At 37.5% G+C, this 21,815-nt stretch overlaps 2 protein-coding genes across 11 annotated transcripts in view; both read right to left on the bottom strand.

Annotated features, from left to right (window-relative positions):
• Window positions 1-11,431, bottom strand: part of LOC127454517 (low-density lipoprotein receptor class A domain-containing protein 4-like) — an 80,456-nt gene extending 69,025 nt beyond the window's left edge. The window contains exon 1 of the mRNA XM_051721809.1: window positions 11,300-11,431. The gene's annotated coding sequence lies outside the window, so the exon portion shown is untranslated. The remainder of the gene's footprint in view (window positions 1-11,299) is intronic.
• A 1,906-nt stretch (window positions 11,432-13,337) lies between these two features.
• Window positions 13,338-21,815, bottom strand: part of LOC127454507 (focal adhesion kinase 1-like) — a 119,796-nt gene continuing 111,318 nt past the window's right edge. For all 10 annotated transcript variants that reach the window (XM_051721778.1, XM_051721774.1, XM_051721776.1 and 7 more), the window contains 5 exons: window positions 19,825-19,858; window positions 19,526-19,629; window positions 15,793-15,948; window positions 15,046-15,126; window positions 13,338-14,236 (listed from right to left, as the gene is read on the bottom strand). In XM_051721778.1, coding sequence (XP_051577738.1) covers window positions 14,024-14,236; window positions 15,046-15,126; window positions 15,793-15,948; window positions 19,526-19,629; window positions 19,825-19,858 — 588 coding nt within the window. In that variant the 3' untranslated portion in view covers window positions 13,338-14,023. The remainder of the gene's footprint in view (window positions 14,237-15,045; window positions 15,127-15,792; window positions 15,949-19,525; window positions 19,630-19,824; window positions 19,859-21,815) is intronic.

The following is a 21,815-nucleotide window of genomic DNA, read 5'->3' as shown; positions in this document are numbered from 1 at the left end:
TAATTTGCCCCACCTGTCTTTAGTGAACAGTTTATTTAGCTTAACATTCAATATTAAATGGCCAAGAAGGCAAAATCTGGGATGTATTCAAGTCTGTTTTATGCAATATGTTCGAGATTTCAGTTGCCTTAGCAACAGCGAATGAGATGACTTGCTTTCTGCACCCAAAAAGAAAAGTGATTACCCTTTAATTTAATGCACTAAATCTGAAAACATTAATGGGTTTATTCATCAGGTCAGGCCTTACATTGGAAACGGTATATGTTATTTATACCACAGAGTTGTTACAATACATAAAGGTAGAGGGCAAAATTAATCCAATTTGAAGATGGAATGTAGATATAGCCTAGACGGAAAAGGCTAAAATCAATCTGTCTTCCAAGAAATGTATTTTTCAGAAAGCATAAGAAAGGCACACAATTACAGACTCATCTCAAACACAGACCACAAATAATCTTTAAAGCAAATGTCTAATCAGTTTTAGGATCTCTCCTCTCAGCCAATCAATCAACAGCCTTCTGGGACTCCACCTACAGTGTCTAGACAGCCTGACCTTTGCTGCTTCACTGCATTCTTCAGCAGTGCTCACCACAGAGGTTAGTGAGGTCAAGTCTAGCATGAGCTCACACCAGACACTTGTTCTCCAGGGGTCCAACAGATGACATGATTTTTGACTGCTGAAGAATTTGTAGGTAGAGGATTTCAATAAACTTTTAATTAGCTAAAATATGTTTGGTAAGGTTTTAAGTGTTTGTTTTGGCAGTAATACATATGTTGGTTTAAACTACTATCCTCATACTTTTACGTTTTGTAACGTTTTTGCATATACTGTATAATTAACAAGCAAAACAAAAAATCTGACAGATCAGACAATGAAGTAAACTAGTCATAACTGCCCCTGCAAAAGTCGCCACCACAATGCTAGGGTGTTGTGGTTGATTGCCAGAGCAATGCTATGCATTTATAATTTGTTTTGAGTGGCATTGCCACACAGCTCAAGTAATAAACTGGCTGGAGTAGCTCTGCAGCGAGTCAGCAATAGAACGAGACATCAATTTACTGTTGCCGCGTTGCGCTGCAATGGATGCTTCCAGTGTAGACAGCGTCATTGAAAAGAATGGGAAAAATATGCTTTTGACGTGACGCGCTGCTTACGTCTGGTGTAGACAGAGTGTTAGTGTGAGGGGTTTGTCCAAATCCCCAAGGATAAGCAATAATAATTGTGATGCTAGCCTTAGCAAGCACCACTAATGTGTGATTGATTGACACTAAGGTTGGTAAGAGGCTCAATATATCCTCAAAATGACATTGACATCAGCTTTGTCTGTTTTTGGTTGGTTCAAATGATGGGCCACCTTTTTCTAAACCGGTGAGGAGCGATTTAGCGAAGTAGAGATGCTGTAAATAATTAGTCCTAAAAGTTTCTGTTTGCAATGTCCTCTAAAGGAGCTGCAGTGTAATAGAGAGAAAATTAAAGAGACAGCGAATGAGCGGGGGTGGGGGGGTGTTGCTTGGTGCAGAGTGCTGCAGTGTCCTGTATCAGAACAGAGATTAGCTTTGAAGCATAAGGGAGAGACATTAGAGGACTCGTACCTATACTGTAGCATCAATGACTGGAGGAGTTTCTCACTGGGTAAATCTCAACTCACATCTCAATCTCAACAAGGTTAAAAATACACACAAAATTCTGCAATTTATGGTACCTGGATACATACTGTACAGATGGGTTGTGCAAAACAACATATTTTCAAAATCGAGTTAGTGGGTTGCCCGACTATGATTGGACAGGTTGTTTAGGTTGCGTTTACATAAGGCCACGTCCACAATAATACATTTTCATTTGAAAAGCATCTTTTTCACTACGTTTTGGCCTTCCGTCCACACCGAGATGGCGTTTTTGACAGCAAAAACTAAGCTTTTTGAAAACGCTCTCCCAAATGGATTAATTTGAAAACGCTGTCTTCGCATTGTTGTGTGGACAAGGAAAACAGATATATCTGAAAACGATGAAGTATTTGTTGTCATGTGACGCAGTAATATGATTCATTCAACTAAAAACAATCAAGATGGCGGCCTATGTTTTGTGCTTTCTATTAACTTTGATAGCATTGTTAAAGATAAATGTTACTTTGTACAACCGTAACATTACATTTATTCAAAGGTGACGGGAAGTTTACTCGGAATTGCTGTCCGGCTATAGAACATGAGGACAACTACGTTTCAGACCACACATGGAATGGTGATTTTTGTATGCGCAGAAAGGGGATTTAAAAGTTTTTATATGTTTCAGTGTGGACAAGCAACTTTTAAAAAAAGCGCTTGTAAAATGTGTGGAGAGTGTTTCGAAAATGCTATTTTCCAATGTATCCGGATTAATGTGGACATAGCCTAAGATGCATTACTGCATTTAAAAAACAGCTAGTCGACAGCTCAACAGAATGGAACAAAATGCAAGGGTCTGGAGACATGTTTTTTAATGTTGGGCTTGACATGGCATCTTTAAATCCAATGCTCGTGGCAGAATATATATATATAAAAAAAAAACAGCTCAAGATGCAATGCGATGGCCAAATACATCTATCTAAATGTGTACGGCTGTTGCAGTGGTGCTTTAATAAAGGGATAGTTCACCCCCCAAAATAATCTGTCATTATTTACTCACCCTCATGTGAGTACTCACCCAAACCTGTATGACTTTTTTTCATCAGTGCACAAACAGAGATGTTAGACTGTAGTATGACAGCCTCAAGGGGCGGTCACACCCAACACGAGAGATTTTCGTACAACGGAACGTCATCTCGTCGTACGAATTCATGGTTCAGAGTTCACAAAGCTTGAACTTTGGTACGCAGCATCGTATGAAACTTCTTCGCATGAGGTTGCCTTTCTGGTCGCCAGCGTTCGGATGCGTTTCAATGGGAGTGAATGGAGCATGAAGTGTAGTGTGACCGCCCCTTCAGTAACCATTCACTTCAAAACTGAATGGTGAGATTAACTCACTGCCTAACATTTTTTGTGTTCCATGGAAGAAAGAAAGTTATACGGGTTTGGGACAACATGAAGGTGAGTAAACGATAAGAAAATTTTCATTTTTGGGTGAACTATTACTTTAAAAGGGATGAATTTAAAGATGCAAGTCATGCAGCTTCTTCAAAAGGGATTTTATTATGCAAACTGTCTAACAGATTAACTACAGCAAAGAAATATCAAAACTAAAATATTATATATATATATATATATATATATATATATATATATATATATATATATATATATATATATATACACACACACAATATGAAATAAATCTAGGTAAACGATCAGACTAATCGGCTATTCAGCTGTTGGTCGACAAAGAGTCCAAAAATAACATAAAAAAAGTAACAGGTTAATTTGTGGTAGGCTACTGCCAGTCCTGGAAGTTTAGCTCTGTAATGACTGTACGAACTGAATACTAGTGAATGTCTCCCTCTTTGCCATACTAGGACAACAATTCCCCTCCTGTCCCAGCATGTCTCCATCTGTCTCCCAACACAGTATGCCAACCAGGGACCCCAGCCCTATCATACGATCACTGCCATATGCCTCAGTTCCAGGGGCAGATCTAGAACATTTTTTATGGAGTGGCAAGGGGGTGGCATGCAGACTATGAGGGGTTGCAACACTAAAGCAAGCGCCCATGCATAGTTCTTATGGATTAATGTACCAAGCTTCATTGCAACAAGTACTAGTTTATTAACTGGAGTCACTGTCAAATTATAAATGTCCATGAATTTGTGATACAACTGCATTTCCACAGGAACCACATAGTAAACATTTTGATACTGATTTGCCAACATTAAAAAAAAAATGTTTTTTACATAATAAAAAAATAAGTAACACATTTTCTATCTCCAGAGCACCAAGACATTGTCTATTAAACAACATCAATAAATTCTAAATGCTCCAATGATTCATAGAACCGGCAATCTGGACTAAACGTCACCACCTTTGTTAAGTGTACCCATGGATGGAAAATGCATGCATATCCCATGATATTCTGCTAATAAAGTCCTGTAGGCCTATCACCTTTGTAACAGCTGGAATAATCAATCTGAAAGTGAAGATTAACAAAGTTAGGTCTAAATAAAAATAAACTGTACAGAAACTGTGGGTGGCAGTGCTGCGAAACTCATGAATATTAATTATATTATGCACAGTAAAAGATTCTTTTAAATTACCTGTTTTGATCAACAGTCAAACTTAATGACTGATTCAAGCACCCAAATAAATATTTCACATAATATGGTAATTTCATTTCTACACCTGCAACTATCAGTCTTTTGCTAATCAGCAGATGAATACATAGATCAGCACTTTGATTAAGAACATGACTGATTGCTCTAGTAGTAAAATTTTGCCTTTAGTTTTTAGAGGTTTTGGATTCTAATTCGCCCAAATATAACTTTTTATTTTAATAAAACAAGATTACATCTGTACGTCAATGGATGGGTGTTATACTTTAAAAATAAAATGCAATAAAAGATGCGGGGAGACGAGAGCAGTGGAAACACAGACACATTTATTGACAGTTATGTATATGAAAGAACAGCAAACTCAGAAATTCAGACAGTGACAAACACAAACAATCCGCTCCAGAAGCGGGAACCCGGAATGCACCTGAGCGCACGTGAACGAGATGACACAGATCACGAACAACCCTCTCCCATCACACAACCCAGCCATGAAACACTCAGTTTATATAGGAAGGAATCACACTGCACACCGATGCTCCATCAACAATCAGCTCACCTGTTAACCCCACACCTGAAAGCGATTAAGAGAGAGGGAGAGAAAGTGAAAGACAACACACACAAACACACACTACATACACACAAACAATACGTTCGAGAATGCCATCACGAAGGGTTACAATGAAAAGAGAGCGATCTGCGGCAAAACTGCCGACACTAAACGACACTGATAACAGCTTCAACGAACACTTATCATAACATTCAAAATAACACATTCCAGCGCCGGATCGCCAGTCAAAACACACACAGATGAAATAGAAACTCCATCTCAAGAACTGGAGATGTTTCATGTGGATTATACACATAGCTGATTTCAAAAAGTGGTGAGGACATGTCTCACCCATCTCAACCCATAACTGACAGCGATGTATCTAATAATCATTCAGTGAATGCTTGGAAACAACTGAGAAATTAATCTTTTACCTCTTTTTTTTTTCCTCCACGTATTTGTCCATGAGGTCTTTGTTGTTGAGGAAATAAGCTCATCAACCCACGAGAGCCCAAACACAGTTCATGCGCTGCAATAGTAGGCAGGCTGTAATCAATCAATGGGTCTGCAGTCATGTGTGCATTCAGTGAGAGTTTAGGCAGTTTGACATGAATAAACCCTTATACAATGTCAAAATCAACGATAATATACTTACATTTATATTTAATACATTTGGATACTTATGCTGGGGTGGCAGATGGGGTGGCAATGCTTTTTCTTAGGATGGCATTTGCCACCCCATGCCACCCTGGAAGATCCACCCCTGCTCTTCTCTGAGATTATCAGCAGGGATTAGCCTCAGGACTGAGAGAAACTATCCATTTCAATCTGATCACAAACTGTGGTACTGTCAAAACAGAGTAGAAACTCACTGTTCACATGCTCCTAAAACATAGATGTCTACAGCACTGGTTTATGCACTGTGTTTCAGCATTTGTTTCATAATGAGAGTAAGCAGTGAACTCATAGGTGGTATGACCTTTTTCATGGACCGACCCATAAGTGTCTGGCTGTGATCACTGCCTCCAAGCCTCTCTTTTTGGCTGTGTTGTCTCTTCTCCTGTCTAAGTATGCTCTGAGGGGGTGCAAGTAATTTTAAGATCCTCCTGGGAGTCTTAGCTGAAGCATCCCATCTTACACTGCTCTGAGCCCAGTTCTGCAGTGTTTTGGATAATGACAGACAGCGGGGTTTGGAGAAGGACAGCTGATCCCAGTTCAGCATGTGTGCAGCTCCTACCCCAAGCCCTTATGCCACCTGACGTTTCAGTGCCAGAGGCCAGATGATGTGGTTCGCAGCAAGACAGGAAGCTTGCCGTACGATGACTCTGCGTCAGACAGACGGCTCTCAGCAAGACAGGAAGCTTTCTTCCCACAAGCAGTGAGTGTTCCGGTCTGTAGTGGGCTGCTGTCCCAGCTCCCAGCCTCAAATCACTCACACCCCAACAGGAGAGCACTCAATTTACTGTGCTTTACCACTGCAATGTATTCAAAGCACAATTTAACCACTTAGCTACAAAAAAATAAATAAATAAAAATACAGCGTCAAAGAGATACAGAGATAAAATACAGAACACAGACCAGTAATAGACTGATATATATATCTCCGATACAAATTATCGATATCGTCCGATAACCTTGCCTGCTTGGCTGACTAACTGAAGTGGTAAGGTTTCTTGTGTCAGTTTTAAAATCTACCAACACATTTGCCACAGGAAAAAGGATATTTTAATATCCTTTCCAATTTTCAAATGTTTCTAAATACGCTGCTGAAAAAAAAAAAACATCACTGTCTAAACTGGTTTTCTGGTCTTAGCTGGTCTCCAAGCCAGACCAGTAGAAAAGTGCCCAAAACCCCTCTAAAACCAGCCAACAGACCAGCCTGATTAGGATGGAAGACCAGCTAAGATCAGCAAACCAGTTTAGGCATGATTAAGTTTTATTCAGCTAGGTACTGTGCGAGACAATTGTTTATTTAATTTCCATAATGTTTATTTCATTATTAAATATTGCCAATTGGTCACTCGGCCAATTGGTATCAGCCATTGAAAAAATTCATATTAGCTAACTAACATTACAGACTCTTACCAAAATGTACAAAACTCAACTTGGAACAAATCAAGTAAAAAAAAAAATGAAACATCCTTGAGATCTTCCAGAACAGAGACATGAGAGGCCCAAATTTAGCTAAAAAACAAACCTACTAACTACAAGACTGAATTCCAACCCATTTAAACAACCTGGTGCTACAAGCGAGTGAAATTTTCTCCAAATCAGATGAAGTTTAAGTTAATGCTCTATTGAGTTTTAAAATCAACAAAACCTACCTCCCTTCCCTACTTTATACCTAAACCTAATTGATAGCATCATTAAAGCAAATAAGAGAAGAAAAATGCAATTGCTGAAGGAACCACACCATTTTGTGGTGCTTCTAGAACACTTTTGGCTCCTCAGGACTCATACCCAGATGCTTTGAAATGCAAGTGCAGCGCTATATTAGCTGAGCTACCATGCATATTATAACAAGCTTGTGTTTATGAAAGTGATTTGTGTGAAAGTAAATAAAATTGTTAGTAATTGAAAGTAATTGTTGTTGTAGCGCCTCTAGTGTTCTTTCACCAGGAAACTGCTGCGATACGTACAACGAGCCAGGTAAAAATTATTTAGCAAAAAAGTAGGTACAATAGCGTGTTTCTATGAGATCAGTTGCATTTAAAGATGGTATAAGTGTGCATGCAAAAAGTTGTTAAAAATGTTGTTTAAATGGTCCAGAAAGAGTCCGGTGGGTTATTCGAACAGTCCGTAGACAACGGAGTGCACTTTGTGCAGATAGACCGACAGGTCTGCTGACAAACCGTAAGTCCCGTTAAGCTTCTCTCACTCTTTGTACCGATTTATCATTCTTCAGCCCTTCAGCTCCACACGCCTCCACGACTCACTGTTACACTTGGCCTGATGCCACCGCAGATCCATCAGCCGACACTCTGACACACCTCGTTGTCTCCCTGGAGCAGATGACATCACAGCTGGGACACAAGCTCATCTTTCAGGAGTGGAAAGTGTCCTTCTATGTGTGTCGATAAACGCCATTCAGGTGTAACGCAAAGGAATGGATCACATTCATAAATACAGAATGAACATGAGGCAAATACCATTCCAGACAAGCATGACATAGTTATGGACAGAGAGCAAGAAAGAGTCAATGAATAAATGCAAGAGAAAAGAGAAGTGAAATAAGTGATGGCTTTAAAGGGATAGTTATCACAACAATGACAATCTGTCTTTTTTTTACATTTACATATGGTTTCAAATCCACACCCATATCATTTTCAGTCTTCCATAAAAAAAATGTTTAAGGATTTCCAGGCTACTCTTTTTTTTTTTTTTTATAATTAAAGTAAATGAATTTGACCAAAAAAAAAAAACACTATAAAAGTGTCATAAATGTGGTATGTCTCCAGCAATTAATTCCACGATTCCCATCGAGTCGGTGAGTTTAACTCGAGAAATGGCTCAGACTGACTCGTAAATGATTTAACGCCTGTTCACACCAAATCCGTGATGATTTTACGAGACAAACCTCTGACGGAAGGTCTATTCACACAGAGTCCATATAAATATGAAATGAAAAACTTTTTCACCCCTCTACAGTAGATGGCGCTGTTGTCTCCTGTCCAAACCCTTCAGCTGTTAGAGATTAATATATTGAACGCTGTTAAAGCATTTATTTACCTAATTCGGCATAACTGTTTCATTATGTTCTTTCCATGGTTTTGATGCATTTTGAAGAGTATATAATCTGTATTTTTATGCGAGATGTGTAAAGAGCACTGTTACATAAATATATTTCCTATTAATATTTGCACATGTATTTATCTATGAGTATCTTCCAAACAGACTCCAGAACCCAGCCTCTCTTTTTATAATGCCTGGATAATATAACACAAGGTACAGTGATATAAATACATGTGGAATAATGTACATTAAGAACAACAGTATAGTATAAAATAGGATGCATACATTAAAAATAATATAAAGTAAAATACTGGCTCACTGCCTTTTCTTTATTTAAATTATTGCAATATTTTGTTATATTATCCTTACGATAAATATAGCAGTGTGGTTTAAAAAAATGTTGGCTGCCACCCAAGCGAAACTTTATGATAAGCTTGCATTAGGCACTTTATATGCACTCAATCCGCTTCTCTTCTGCTACGCTATATTTAAGCGGTGCTATTTAAGCCTGGTTTTCGCACGAGTGTAGCACAAACCATCACAGAACCACTCACATCAATGATCTGCTTTGCTCTACTGCATCTTTGGAACGCGCCCGTGTCAACTGGACTTCCCTCGATATTGCGGCGCAGACCACAAAACTGATGCGACCCATTTGAATTATAGTGAGAATTTTCTTGTTTGAAGCGCTATGGAGGAAGTCAAATCTCTCAAACAGTAGACTGTGCATGTGCCAAAAAAAACGTTTTTTCAAATTACACATCATCACCCTTACTAACATTTACCACGATTTTACAGTAGTAACAGTAACTGAGATATTTTGACAAAAACGTTATAGTTTCATATTAAATAATCTATTAGACCTCATTTTTATTACAAATATTGTAGCTAAAGTTTCTAAATATGTTTAGCCTACTATTTTTTTCATTACAAACACTATAATTTATTATTATTATTATTTTTAGAAAGACTACCTACATTGACATTTGGTCAATGCAGTCCATGGTCTTACCTCTGCTTATATGTCATTGCACTGTAAATATAAGGCAAGTACTGCACGTAAAGGGCTTGATGCACTTGATACACACTCTTATACTTGAAAACCATGAACAAAACTATGCAAGATAAAAGAAAATGTGACCCAGCCTTCACCCACTTGATGTCCAATGTAAAATCTGGGTTCTGAAACAAAACCAGTCGAGAACCACTGCCTTAAACAATGTCTGTTCCTCAAACAAAGCTATTGAATGGCCTCAGAAAACATGGGTTATAGTCATATAGACTACTTTTATGATAGTCTTTATTTGTCCTATGTCATTTTGACAGCCCAAGTACTCATTCACTTTTTGTTATATGGAAAAGAGTGGCCAGGACATTCTTCAAAAGTAACTTTCCACATAAAAGCATAAAAAAAAGAGGTCATATTGGATTGGAAAGACATGAGGGTGAGTAAATAACTACAGAACTTTATTTTTTTGTTGAACTAAAAATGAACAAAAAAGCACCCTTGTGCAGCTCAGATGCACTCTATCTGGCAGCGAATGATACAATTATGTTTGTGTCTCTCAAATGGGCCAGAACCTGCAGCGCACAGGAAAGGACAAGAGAGCAGAATCTAAAACTGGGCCGAACACTAGTCACGACAGCCACTGGCAGCACACTCAGTCCAAGTCTGGACAGGGTCAGCTGACAGCCACACACACACACACACACACACACATACACACACACACACTCCCCTTCTCAGTCTCACAAGTATAAAATATTAATAACCAATTACTAAAGCCTGAATAACATGACATTAAATGCTGTGGACGTCACTGATACTATCAGGAAGCCTCGCAGTGCGAGTTAGCGATTGTAAATTGGCCAAAACAAAATATCACGTCCATATCTTATTCTTTCAAACACATTTAGACAATTTTTCGTCTTTCCAGAACGCTAAAGCGACATCATTACATCTCAAGGCCGTAAATTAGGCTAATAAACAAAAATTATATATAAACACTGGACATACGACCCGGTCACATAATCTGCCAGAAAACTGCAGAAATGACTACATGACCATCAAATTTGAATTACTTCATTAAAAAAAAACCTGAAAAAGAACCGTGGTGAGCCGGAAATACATCATACTTCTTAAGTATACAAATAACCTACTTAATTTAACGGAGAATTCTAAAATATCAATGTTGAAAAAAAAAAAAAAAATACGCCTTTTAAAATAAAAAATAAAATAAGACTTTTTATTATAAAAAAAATAAATGTGAAATATTAATTATAAATGATGATTATTATAAAAGTCAATATGATAAATATGATCAAAACTAAATATAATTAATATTTGATTAATTATATTGATTTGATAATCAGCTCTTTAACGCAGAATAAAGAAGACAGCTCGCGCTTTGGCCCAAAAGGAGCCCGATTATGTCTAGCTGAAGAACTGGGTTACATTCCGTGTCCAGTTAAAACAACCGGCTGCGGTCTCCGTTAACTCACGAACTCTTATCCCTAATATTCCTTCTGTTAAAGGATCATCTGATACAACTGATCATTCAACAATCGTAAACCTGAACCTGCGCAATGGCCCGATCACTGGATTTTAGTTGTCGAGCTGGATGTGAAGTCAGAGGGTCCCAACAACTTTTCCTGCCCCAGTCTAAGCTCGCTGCGCTCCATATCTCTCTATTCGCGGGCACTGGCACAGTTGGCATCATCGCGCACCCTTTTGATGCCATCTGCACAAAACCACACAGATATGAGGAGAATATCAGCTCCTTACCTCTCAAAAGAGGAATCAGGAAATAGCACTGCGGATCCGCGGAGAGCAGAAGCTTGAGCCGTATCGGCTGGTGATCCGGCGGAGATGACCTGGATTTCACCGCCAGACTCGACAGTGTAAAAATAATCAGGCGCACAGAGACGAATGAAGCCAGCAACACTTAGAGACTGACTAATGGAGGACAGAGGAAGAGTTTTCAAAATAAAAGACTGAAATAATGACGGACGAAAAGCGAGTCTTTAAAATAAGAGTCCCAGACTGTGGGTGTGATAAACTATTTCAAACAACATTTTGATCATTCATTTATAATATGTTCTCTGATCATATTAATATAGAGACAACATTTGTGCTTTTCACTTGTCACACCTCATGGCCATTTGATATTAACAAGTGACAAAAATGGTGAAAAACAAGTATTTGTACTTTAAACTTAATTCCATTTCCTTTTTGGTAAATACATTTGTGTATTTACCAAAAGTGTATTTTTGTTTATTGCAAGATTAAAGGAATTTTCCATGTTCAATACAAGTTAAGCTCAATCGACAGCTTTTGTGGCATAATGTTGATTGCCACAAAAATTAATTTAGACTCGTGCTTCCTTAAAAAAAGAAAAAAAAAAAGAAATAAAAAAAAAAAAAAAAAAAAAAAAGTGAATGGGGCCAATCCGTTAACATCAAAATACTCACTTTTTTAATAGTCACAAGATGTAAACAATATGTGCATTAACATGATTTTGGTCTGATAAAATCGCTTACATATTCTGTGTAACCTTATAGCTAATTTTACAACTTCGTTGCCTTGACAAAACTCTAAAACCCTAAAACGACTGTAAGAAAGACAGTTTAAACACACTTAAAGCTCAAAAGTTTTATCAGAATAATGAATGTAAGTGGTTTTATAAAATTATAAGCTTCATACTTCTGTCTTTAATCTCTCCAAAAATTGGCCCCATTCACTTCCATTGTAAATGCCTCACAGTAACCTTAATTTTTGCTTTTATTAAAGGAGGGACGAGTTGAAATACATTTTTGTGGTACTCAACATTATTGTTCAAATGCTGTCGATTGAGTTTAACTTGTATTGAACCCAGAATATTCATTTAATTCTTTTTAATTCTTTTTTTTTTTTACTCTAGTAAAAATAAATTGCAGAACAAAATGAAACCATCGAATAAGCACAATAAATTATTTATATTTATGCTATAAATTATGCTTATATTTTTTATATAGTTTACGTCAGAATACTTCCATAAAGTCATCCCTCTCAACTTGAAGCCTGAAAGCCAGGAGGGACGAGAAATCTTTTTAAATATCGCCTCCTACTGGAATTAAGGTAAATTGAACTGGGGATAAAGGAATGTTCCAGTTCAGTACAAGTTAAGTTATTAAAATACCCACTGTTTCAAAAGTATAGCCTCAATACATTAACAATATACATCCTAACATGATTGTAGTCAGATAAAACCTTTGTTCTAAATGATTTTAGTGTTAAAATCACTTACAATGTTTATCAGCATTACATCGTCATGGCAACAAAGTTGTAATGTATAATGTTAACTTCTTGAGGCTATACTTTTGAAACAGTGTGTATTTGAATGTTTATGGACTGGCCACATTCACTTCCATTTAAGTGCCTTACTGTAACTACCATTTTTGCTTTTTTAAAATAAGCGAGGGACAAGTTTTTTCTGGTAATCAACTATGCCACAAATGCTGCTGACACTTAAATTTGATGCTTCTGAAGACATGGATTTAACCACTGGAGTCTTATGGATAACTTTTACTCTGCCTTTATGTTGGTACCCATTCACTTGCATTGTGAGGACATACAGAGCTGAGATATTCTTCTAAAAATCTTGTGTTCAGCAGAAATCATATATATATATATATATATATATATATATATATATATATAATCTGTCTATTTGGGGCATATCGTAACATTGTCATATTGGAGGTGTACTATTTCTCAGCACATTTCCCCACTGTAATTATCTTATTCAAAACAGCATCCACAGGAAACATAATAACTCCATCAATTTCTTTTAATTCAGTCATAGCTTTATTTTACCTCTAGGTGGCACAAGTGCAAAATATTTAACACTCTCCTTCTCAGTCCTAGAGAGAAGTGTGGAGTCTGCGATGCAAAACAAGTCTCAAACTCATGTTTTGCAAATCCAGACTCAACTCAAGTTCTACTGTGCAAAACTGAGAGTCTTAGAAATACAGCTCATATTTTATGATTCTACAACCAGCATCCGACCCGAGTGGTATCTAGATTTGTGGAGCTCGGGCTTGTCAATGAAACACAGACATTTAAGATACAGTGTAAGTGTGTCTCTTTTCCTCCAGAGACTTTTAAAGCTCAGAACAGCCCCAGATTCCTAGATCTCCTTCTTGGCTTCGAGTCACCATCCACTTAAAGCAGATCTCCCAGTCCCACAAACGCTACACTGAAGGGACCAGACTGCTCTGGAAGAGATCCAGTAATTACTTGTTCAGTCTTGATGAGTCCGGTCCAGTCTGGCTCATCCATTAAATAAATCCAGAGCCCTCTTCACAGGCACCCGTGTTCTGCAATGTAGCTTGAGTCAGTAAGTGTGTGAAAGGAGCCCATGAATATATAAGTATGTGCTGGTGTGTTTCTGGGGCGTCAGTCTGCTGTGCTGCCGTAATGTGCGTTGGTTTCCTCTTGCCTCTTTCTTAAAGCACCCTAAGCCCAGGGCTAATGCAGCCGTGTCTGGCCCAACATCTTCAGCCTGGCCTGGTCGATCACGTCCAGCAGGTTCTTGGCATCCACGGCAAGAGCATGTGCAGCTGTTAGCATCTGTTTCTTATAGTCCTGTTGCAGGCTGGTCATGACATACTGCTGAGCTAACTTCATTTTATTTATCAGCTCGGCCAAGTCAGAATTTAGAAGCTTCTGAGCCATTTCGATCTGCAAAAAAACAGCAAGATGAATGGTTAGCTAAGTGTCAGTCCGTCTGATGCATTTTGTAATCTGGCAACTATAATCTGACTGGCTGACTGTAAACAACTTCAAAGAGTAAAGGCACATAGATTATTATTATTATAATTTTTTTTAATTCTGCCAGAAAACAAAGTTGTGTTTATAAGGTACCGACCGGGTTGGGAGTTTTGTTGGTAACACTTTACAATAAGGTTCCATTTGTTAACATTAGTTAACAAAATTAGTTAACATGTACTAACAATGAACAATAATATCACAGCATTTATTAATCTTAATGTTAATTTCAACATATACTAATACATTATTCAAATCAAAAGTTGTGTGTGTTATCATTAGTTAATGCACTATGAACTAACAAGAACTAACAATGAACAATTGTATTTTTATTAACTAACAAAGATTAATAAATGCTGTAAAAAATATATTGTTAATTGTTTGTTCATGATACCTATTGCATTAACTAATGTTAATGAATGGTACCTTATTGTGAAGTGTTACCATTTTGTTTGAGGCACTTACTAGGAAGTAAACTATTTCCATGTCCAGAATTGTATATTTCACTTTATGTCTGTAAAACAGTCAATACACATTTTCTGCTGTTTTTCAGTTATCTGGACAACCTTTCGCAGAGACTGCTGACCTATTATCTGAATTGGTTTTTCTAAAAAAAATGGCTATGCGAGACAAGCGATAGCTGAGCAGCCAGAAAGGACATTGAGCATGAGTGTAGGTAGTGTATATGAGGGCATTTAGGGTTAGTTTGTGCATGTGTTTACCTCTCTGTGTGTGTGAGCTGGAAGTAAGGGTATGGTCTCATCCACAGTTGCCAGCAGTGTTCTCAGTGCTAATCCCACTTCCTGAAACACACATTTCCATACAGAGAATGTATGAATTTAAAAAAAAAAATGTTTTTGATTAGAATCTAAATTCTGACTGAAAATCCTTCATACCAACTCCCTGGAAAACAAAAGATGCCTTCAGTGACACTACAGTTTTGGGGAGACTGGGACTAGTTGTCACACAGGGAAGCTGTCAAAAGGGCTATAAATCTCAGCAATGATAAAATATGGAGTAAAAAGTCAAATTGTGCATGTTTGTGTTTTTGCTAGCAGAGGTTTTGTATGTTAAGTTTCAAATACCTAATTCAAAACCCTCTCAAAATTACAATATTTTTTATGAATTCTACCCTCCAAAGTACTTTTTCACTATTATCATATTTTTGTTATAGCTCTTAGGTAAAAAGCAAACACAATCAAAGCACACTGGCATACATTCAGGTAAGAGTCAACTACTGTATATTATGAAGGCAGATTTTTACCGAAAGGTTTAAATATGCTATTAGGACAGTCAGTTTGGGGCATGTTGAAATAATGGTGAAAAAGTTCAATAGCTTTTTTGTTGCCAAAACTTTAAGGTATGTGGCTATGCAGAAATAGACTCATAAATATTTACTGTTGTAAAAGAGGTGACAAGGGTGTCCCCTATACACATATACTGTATGTATCTGTCTGTCTGTATCATACCTTCACCATGGGCACATATTCCTCTGGAGGAGCTGGCTGGATTTTACTGGACATCTCAATCACAGCCTTCACCAGCCCTGTCACATTTTCATAGACTTTATCATTGGACCGATCCAAGTTAGCTGTTGGGGGAGGGTTGATCTCCTGAGGCTGAATCTAAATGGACATAAAATAAATTTTAAGTTTTCAAATGTATGAACTGAATTTCTTTATGACTATATGAACTTATAATGTATGAAAGATATAAAAATATAGATCACATACATTAATAAGGATTTAGAATTGTATTAATGTTGTATTATCTAATTCATGTTACTGGACAGTCTGTTATGGTACAGATTTTACATGTTTGACACTAGGTGGCAGCAAAAGCAACTTTTGGAGACCAATCACCCTTTTCAATACTGAGCTGATTTGATATCCCTCTGCACACCCTTTATTTAAGCATGATAGGACAACAAAATGAAAAAAAAAAAAAAAAAATTCTAAGAAAGTATGCCCAGCTTGAGAGAATGAGGCAATATTTCAATGGAAACTTTCATGTCCTAGCAGGCTCCCATAAGTATGATTTAAAACAAAGAAGCTCAACAAAGAAGCCTCGGGGCTTGGGTAGCTCAGTGAGTAAAGACGCTGACTACCACACCTGGAGTTCATGAGTTTGAATCCCAGGGCGTGCTGAGTGACTCCAGCCAGGTCTCCTAAGCAACCAAATTGGCCCAGTTGCTAGGGAGGGTAGAGTCACATGAGGTAACCTCCTCGTGGTCACTATAATGTGTTTCGCTCTCGGTGAGGCTCGTGATGAGTTGTGCGTGGATGCCACGGTGGATGGCGTGAAGCCTCCACACGCGCTATGTCTCCGCGGTAACGTGCTCAAAAAGCCACATGATAAGATGCAAGGGTTGACGGTCTCAGACGCGGAGGCAACTGAGATTCGTCCTCCGCCACCCAGATTGAGGCGAGTCACTGAGGACTTAAAGTGCATTGGGAATTGGGCATTCTAGATTGGGGAGAAAAAGGGGAGAGAAAAATAACCCCCCAAAAAAACAAGCGGACCCAAATATCAAATATATCCCAACCAAATGACCCATAGCTTCCACTAGATGGCACTACAAAAGCACTAAACCTAGAAAAACACATGGGGCAGTATGTATAAAGGTGCTTAAGAGTAAAATTTTATTCTTACAGTAAGTGTGTCAAAATTCTAAGAATGACATCATTTTGCTCTTATTCCTAGGTGCTGTAAGCGAATTTAGCCATTCTAGAACTCCCAGGAGCCGTTGAATTAGATGCCCCCTCTTTCTGAAACACCTCCCTCCAAAGATAGCATTGAGACCATCACCTTCTCATGATTGTAGTAACAGTAGCAAAAAAGCATCCTCAGCTGACAACTGATCAGTTGTAAATTACTGTCCAGAGGTCCAGACTGCTGCTGAAGTAGCACATACACGGCACTGTCACATGGCACCTGTTACTTTTCTCAGCGCTAGTCAGGATGGACCAATCACATTTGTTTATTATCACTGGATAAGAAATGATTATACAGATACTGCTGTGACGGTTTTCCATACACAGGTACAAATCATTGGGATTGTCAGCTTTTTAATTCAGTAATTAGGTGTCTTATGGATAACTTTTGTGCTGCCTTTATGTGCTTTTTTGAGCTTAAACCTTTTGGTACCCATTCACTTGCATTTTATGGACCAACAGAGCTGAGATATTATTCTAAAAATCTTCATTTGTGTTCAGCAGAATAAAGTCATACTCATCTGGGATGGCATGAGGGTGAGTAAATGATTAGAGAATTTCATTTTTGGGGACAACTATCCCTTTAAGAATCAGGCTTCAACTTTGCTGAAAATTACTTGTAGCTTCTTAATAAAAAGTTCAAACTCTTACACTAAGTCCTACGTTTTGCTAAAAATAATTGGACATTTAAGTCAAAACTTAGGACTACTTTTAATTGAGAAGTGTTATACATACGGCTCCTGATCTCAGTCTAAACAAAGGACATGCACTGAGATACAGATCTATACAGACAATGTAGTTCCGTTAAGTACATAATTGAGTTATGATTATAAATGATATGCTTGAGTAATGACATGGCAACTGGTTAGAGAGGAATCAAACACAGACAGAGACATAACACTGAATCTACAGGTGGTCTTACCCTCCAGGGCTACCAGTACAAAAACAGAAGAAGAACAGAGGCACACAGCAAAGGGAAAAGAGTGCAAAGAGAAAGAAAAAGAGAAATAAAGGGATTAATGAATATAACTTTACATATGCATGCTAAAAAGAAAGTCAAAACAGCCTGGACTTACTGCATAATTCAGTGTACAAGTCAATATAAAGTATTTCAATCTCACATTTGTCTTTTATTGCTTGCCGAATATGTTGCAAGAGTTTTTTTTACTCACCCTCTTGCTGTTCCAAACCTGAAACCTCATTTCTTTCTTACAAGAAACACAAAAGGACATGTTAGGCAGAATGTTAGCCTCAGTCCCCATTCACTTTCATTGTGTGGAAAAAAGATGCAATTAAAGAGAATGGTGACTGAGACCAATATACTGTCTATGAAAAAAAGAAAGTCATACAGGTTTGGTTCAACATTAAGTTGAGTAAATGATAACAGAATTTTCATTTTGAGGGATCTTACCCTTTCAAATTTGAATTTCTACATTATTTCCATGTGCAAGTCAACATATTTAGACAATCCAATCTCAAAATTTAAGAAAAAAAAAAAAAGGATTTTCTACTGACCAAACACACACATACGTCAAACTCTTAAAACAACAATATAAACTAAAAAATTGCAAAGCAGACAAGAATTATGTAGGCAGTGCTTCTAATTATATTTTCCATTCTGCATTGCATTTCTGCTTTTGACTGCAAGACCTCATGCACACTGACCCACAGCATCAGAAAAACACAATGGAATGGAAACTGCTGGGCTCTTGTTGTGCAGGGATATTTTTAAGAGAGACCCTGCAGAGCAATTGTGTGTGTGTTTGTAAAAGGGGCTTTAGGAATGAAGATTGTTTTAATGAAGCTTGGCAAACAGTATCTGTTGGCATGCTAGCTGCTCCTAAAGACAACCCATGATCTTACAAGTTTTTCAGTGCGTGTGTGTGTGGATTTGGTGGGAATAAAAACTTTGTGGTTTAAAACAGCAAGCAGTGATTATTGTAAAGTTGCACAGGCACACTGCTCATCCAAAATAGAGGTATTTTCCATGCGGGTGTGTAAATATACCTTGGCAAATACTGACTAGCTTTTCATTTTGAAGGCACCTTAGATTTTAATGCAGTCAGTAAAAGTAAAGGTCTATTCACACCAAGACCGAATATTCATTACGAAAAAGATTTTGAAAAGTACAGTGGATTCCTACAGACCCATTCACACCAGGCATGAATTGCTGAATACCAACATAATATGGAGATAATACAGAGAAATCTTTTTTTTTTCTTCTGTTCTTACATGGGGTTTGCCATTGTAGAATAGTTTTTAAATAATTTGAATCGAGTATTCGAATCGAATAATGAGTAATTTATTTTTTACTTTTATTGCCTTAGGTTTGTCAAGCAGAGCCACCTATTGTACAGGAGTACATTTACTTTTCATTTAACCTGATGAATATTTGTTTAGGTCTTGGTGTTGAGTACTCAGTGATTCGTCTAACATTTTATTTTCGCATTAGGTGTGAATAGGTCTTGCTATGTGGTAGTTTTGATACCTTCACGCCTTCATTGTAGCTATCTGTTGGGTTAAGACCAGACACTCCTGTGGGGTGGCTGGGAGCTCCAGGCCGAGGTGGCTTTTTAGGAGGTGCTGCATGCTCTGAGGACGACAAGCAAAAAGCAAAAAGGGAGTCAGTCTTTAACTCTGTCTGAGGTTTTTTTCTATGTTAGTGCATTCCATTTGGGCCTGCTTATGAACCATTTGCACTTCCCTACAATTCCCTGAAAGAACTTAAACAATGTCAGAATTACATGAAATGGAACGTTCATGAAAATAATAATATAAAAAACTCACCTGCTTTTCCTATAGGTTGATAGATGTTTCCAGTCTGCAAAAGACACAGAAAAACACAGTCAGTTAAAAATATACAGAAGCCAAGACAGACTGTGCCATATGTGTTGTTGTGGTCTGGGTGGGGAGTAGCCTGGATGCCTGGCATGCCAACACACACACACACACACACACACACACACACACACACACACACACACACACACACACACACAAACACATTTGCCAAGACCACAGAGAATCAAAGAGGACAGCCCAATGGAATAGGATAGACATACTAAACCACCAAGGCAGACAAACAAGCAGCTGAAGAGAGCTTCTGTCATGAGATCAGCTCAATCCAGATCATGGCACACATTAAATACATTCATAAAAACTGCACTACATTACTAAGCACTACTTAAAATTCACAGCGACTTTCTGAAGAACGGCAGATGAATAGCATGAAACGCAACATGTTACATGTCCATAATTATTATTTAGTTGTTCGCTGAAGCCTGGCTCTACAATCTCATTAGTCTCTTGTAGTAGTCAAGCTTAAAGAAACTAGTAAAGTTCTGAGGTGGTTTTTTATTAACATTAGCAGTGGGTGATATTGGGCAGACTGGATTTCTTGAGTGTCTACTATATTTTTAGAGATTACTGTTTTTCCACAAAAGAGCCCTTGTCCTAGGTCTGCCATTTATTCCACAGATTTGTTGATAGATACCCAGATATGATGGCAATTTCACATCGTCATTTTTTCAGAACCTTACACTAAACCTTTTGGTCACTTTTTTTTTTATGCTTCCTTGGATATGAATGTTAAAACAAATGCATATGAAAACGCTTCACTAAAGACATGATATGCTGAGCTCTAGCTTTCAAAATTGTTTGCCATATACAGTACAGTGTGGACCTAAAGTCTGAGATCACTACTGAAAATGCTTCTCTCCTGCATTTTTCTCACTTATCTTTTATATTATCAGCATTGCAGTTCAAGTGAAAAGTTTAATTCAAAAATTAACATGAATTTCTTAGTGTCTGGTACACCCCCCTTTTGCTTTAACAGGGCCATAACATGAGGAATCAAATTTTCCTTGATCTTTTGACATATAAGAGGTCATTGTACAATAAAAACATACTGCAAGTTTCAGAACTCAAAATCTCCCACTTCACTGCAAAATGAGCATTTGTAGGGTTGCTGCAGAATTTTTAAAATCAAATTTAAGACTTTTTAAGACCATTTTTAAGACCTGAGCAAATCATATTTAAATTGGTTTACATAACTATGTATCAAAAGATTTGAATTAGAGGTCGACCGATAAAATAAATATTTAAAATCGATATATTGAATGTGTTAAAAAATATTCTTAATCTTTCCTTCCTGTGACAATGAGGGCCAGACAGAGGCTACAAGAGTCCAAATTGAATGAAATCCCAGAAGCAGATTATTGTGCAATCAAAATACCAATAACCTAACAAAAAATAAATAAATAAATAAAAACTGTTGCATAACGCAGGACTTTGACAATAAACAAGCCCGAAATACACCGGGGACTTTTATTTTGAAATGTCTGTGCTCCACTGCTTTCAGCTGCTCATTCAAACAGATACGAGAAATAAAATATGCACTCTTACGTTCATCTAAAAGGTATTACAATATAAACACTTAAACATTAAGCATTGTCATAATTCATCAACAGCTGATCATCAGCGATCACTTGTCATAAATGTCTGGTATTCATTTACTTCTAAATGCTCTGAAGCCACTGGAAACACTGAATCTCGAGTTCTCCTCGAGTACCATTTGAGATATTTAAGAATTTTCATGGCCTTACATTTTAGAAAACTGAATAAAAGACATTAAGACTTTTCAAAGACCCGCGGGATGCCTGATTTGTTGAAACCAAGCTGAAAAAATGACTCGTTCTCTACTTCCTCCACATTGTGATGTCATACTGTGGTAGACATTTGCATCGTACCACCTCCACAACAACACATCAATGCCTAAT

This window comes from Myxocyprinus asiaticus, chromosome 16 (assembly GCF_019703515.2).
Source record: "Myxocyprinus asiaticus isolate MX2 ecotype Aquarium Trade chromosome 16, UBuf_Myxa_2, whole genome shotgun sequence".
Lineage (NCBI taxonomy): Eukaryota > Metazoa > Chordata > Actinopteri > Cypriniformes > Catostomidae > Myxocyprinus > Myxocyprinus asiaticus.
The sequence above is the reverse complement of the archived record's forward strand: the minus strand, read 5'-3'. Positions and strand labels throughout refer to the sequence as shown.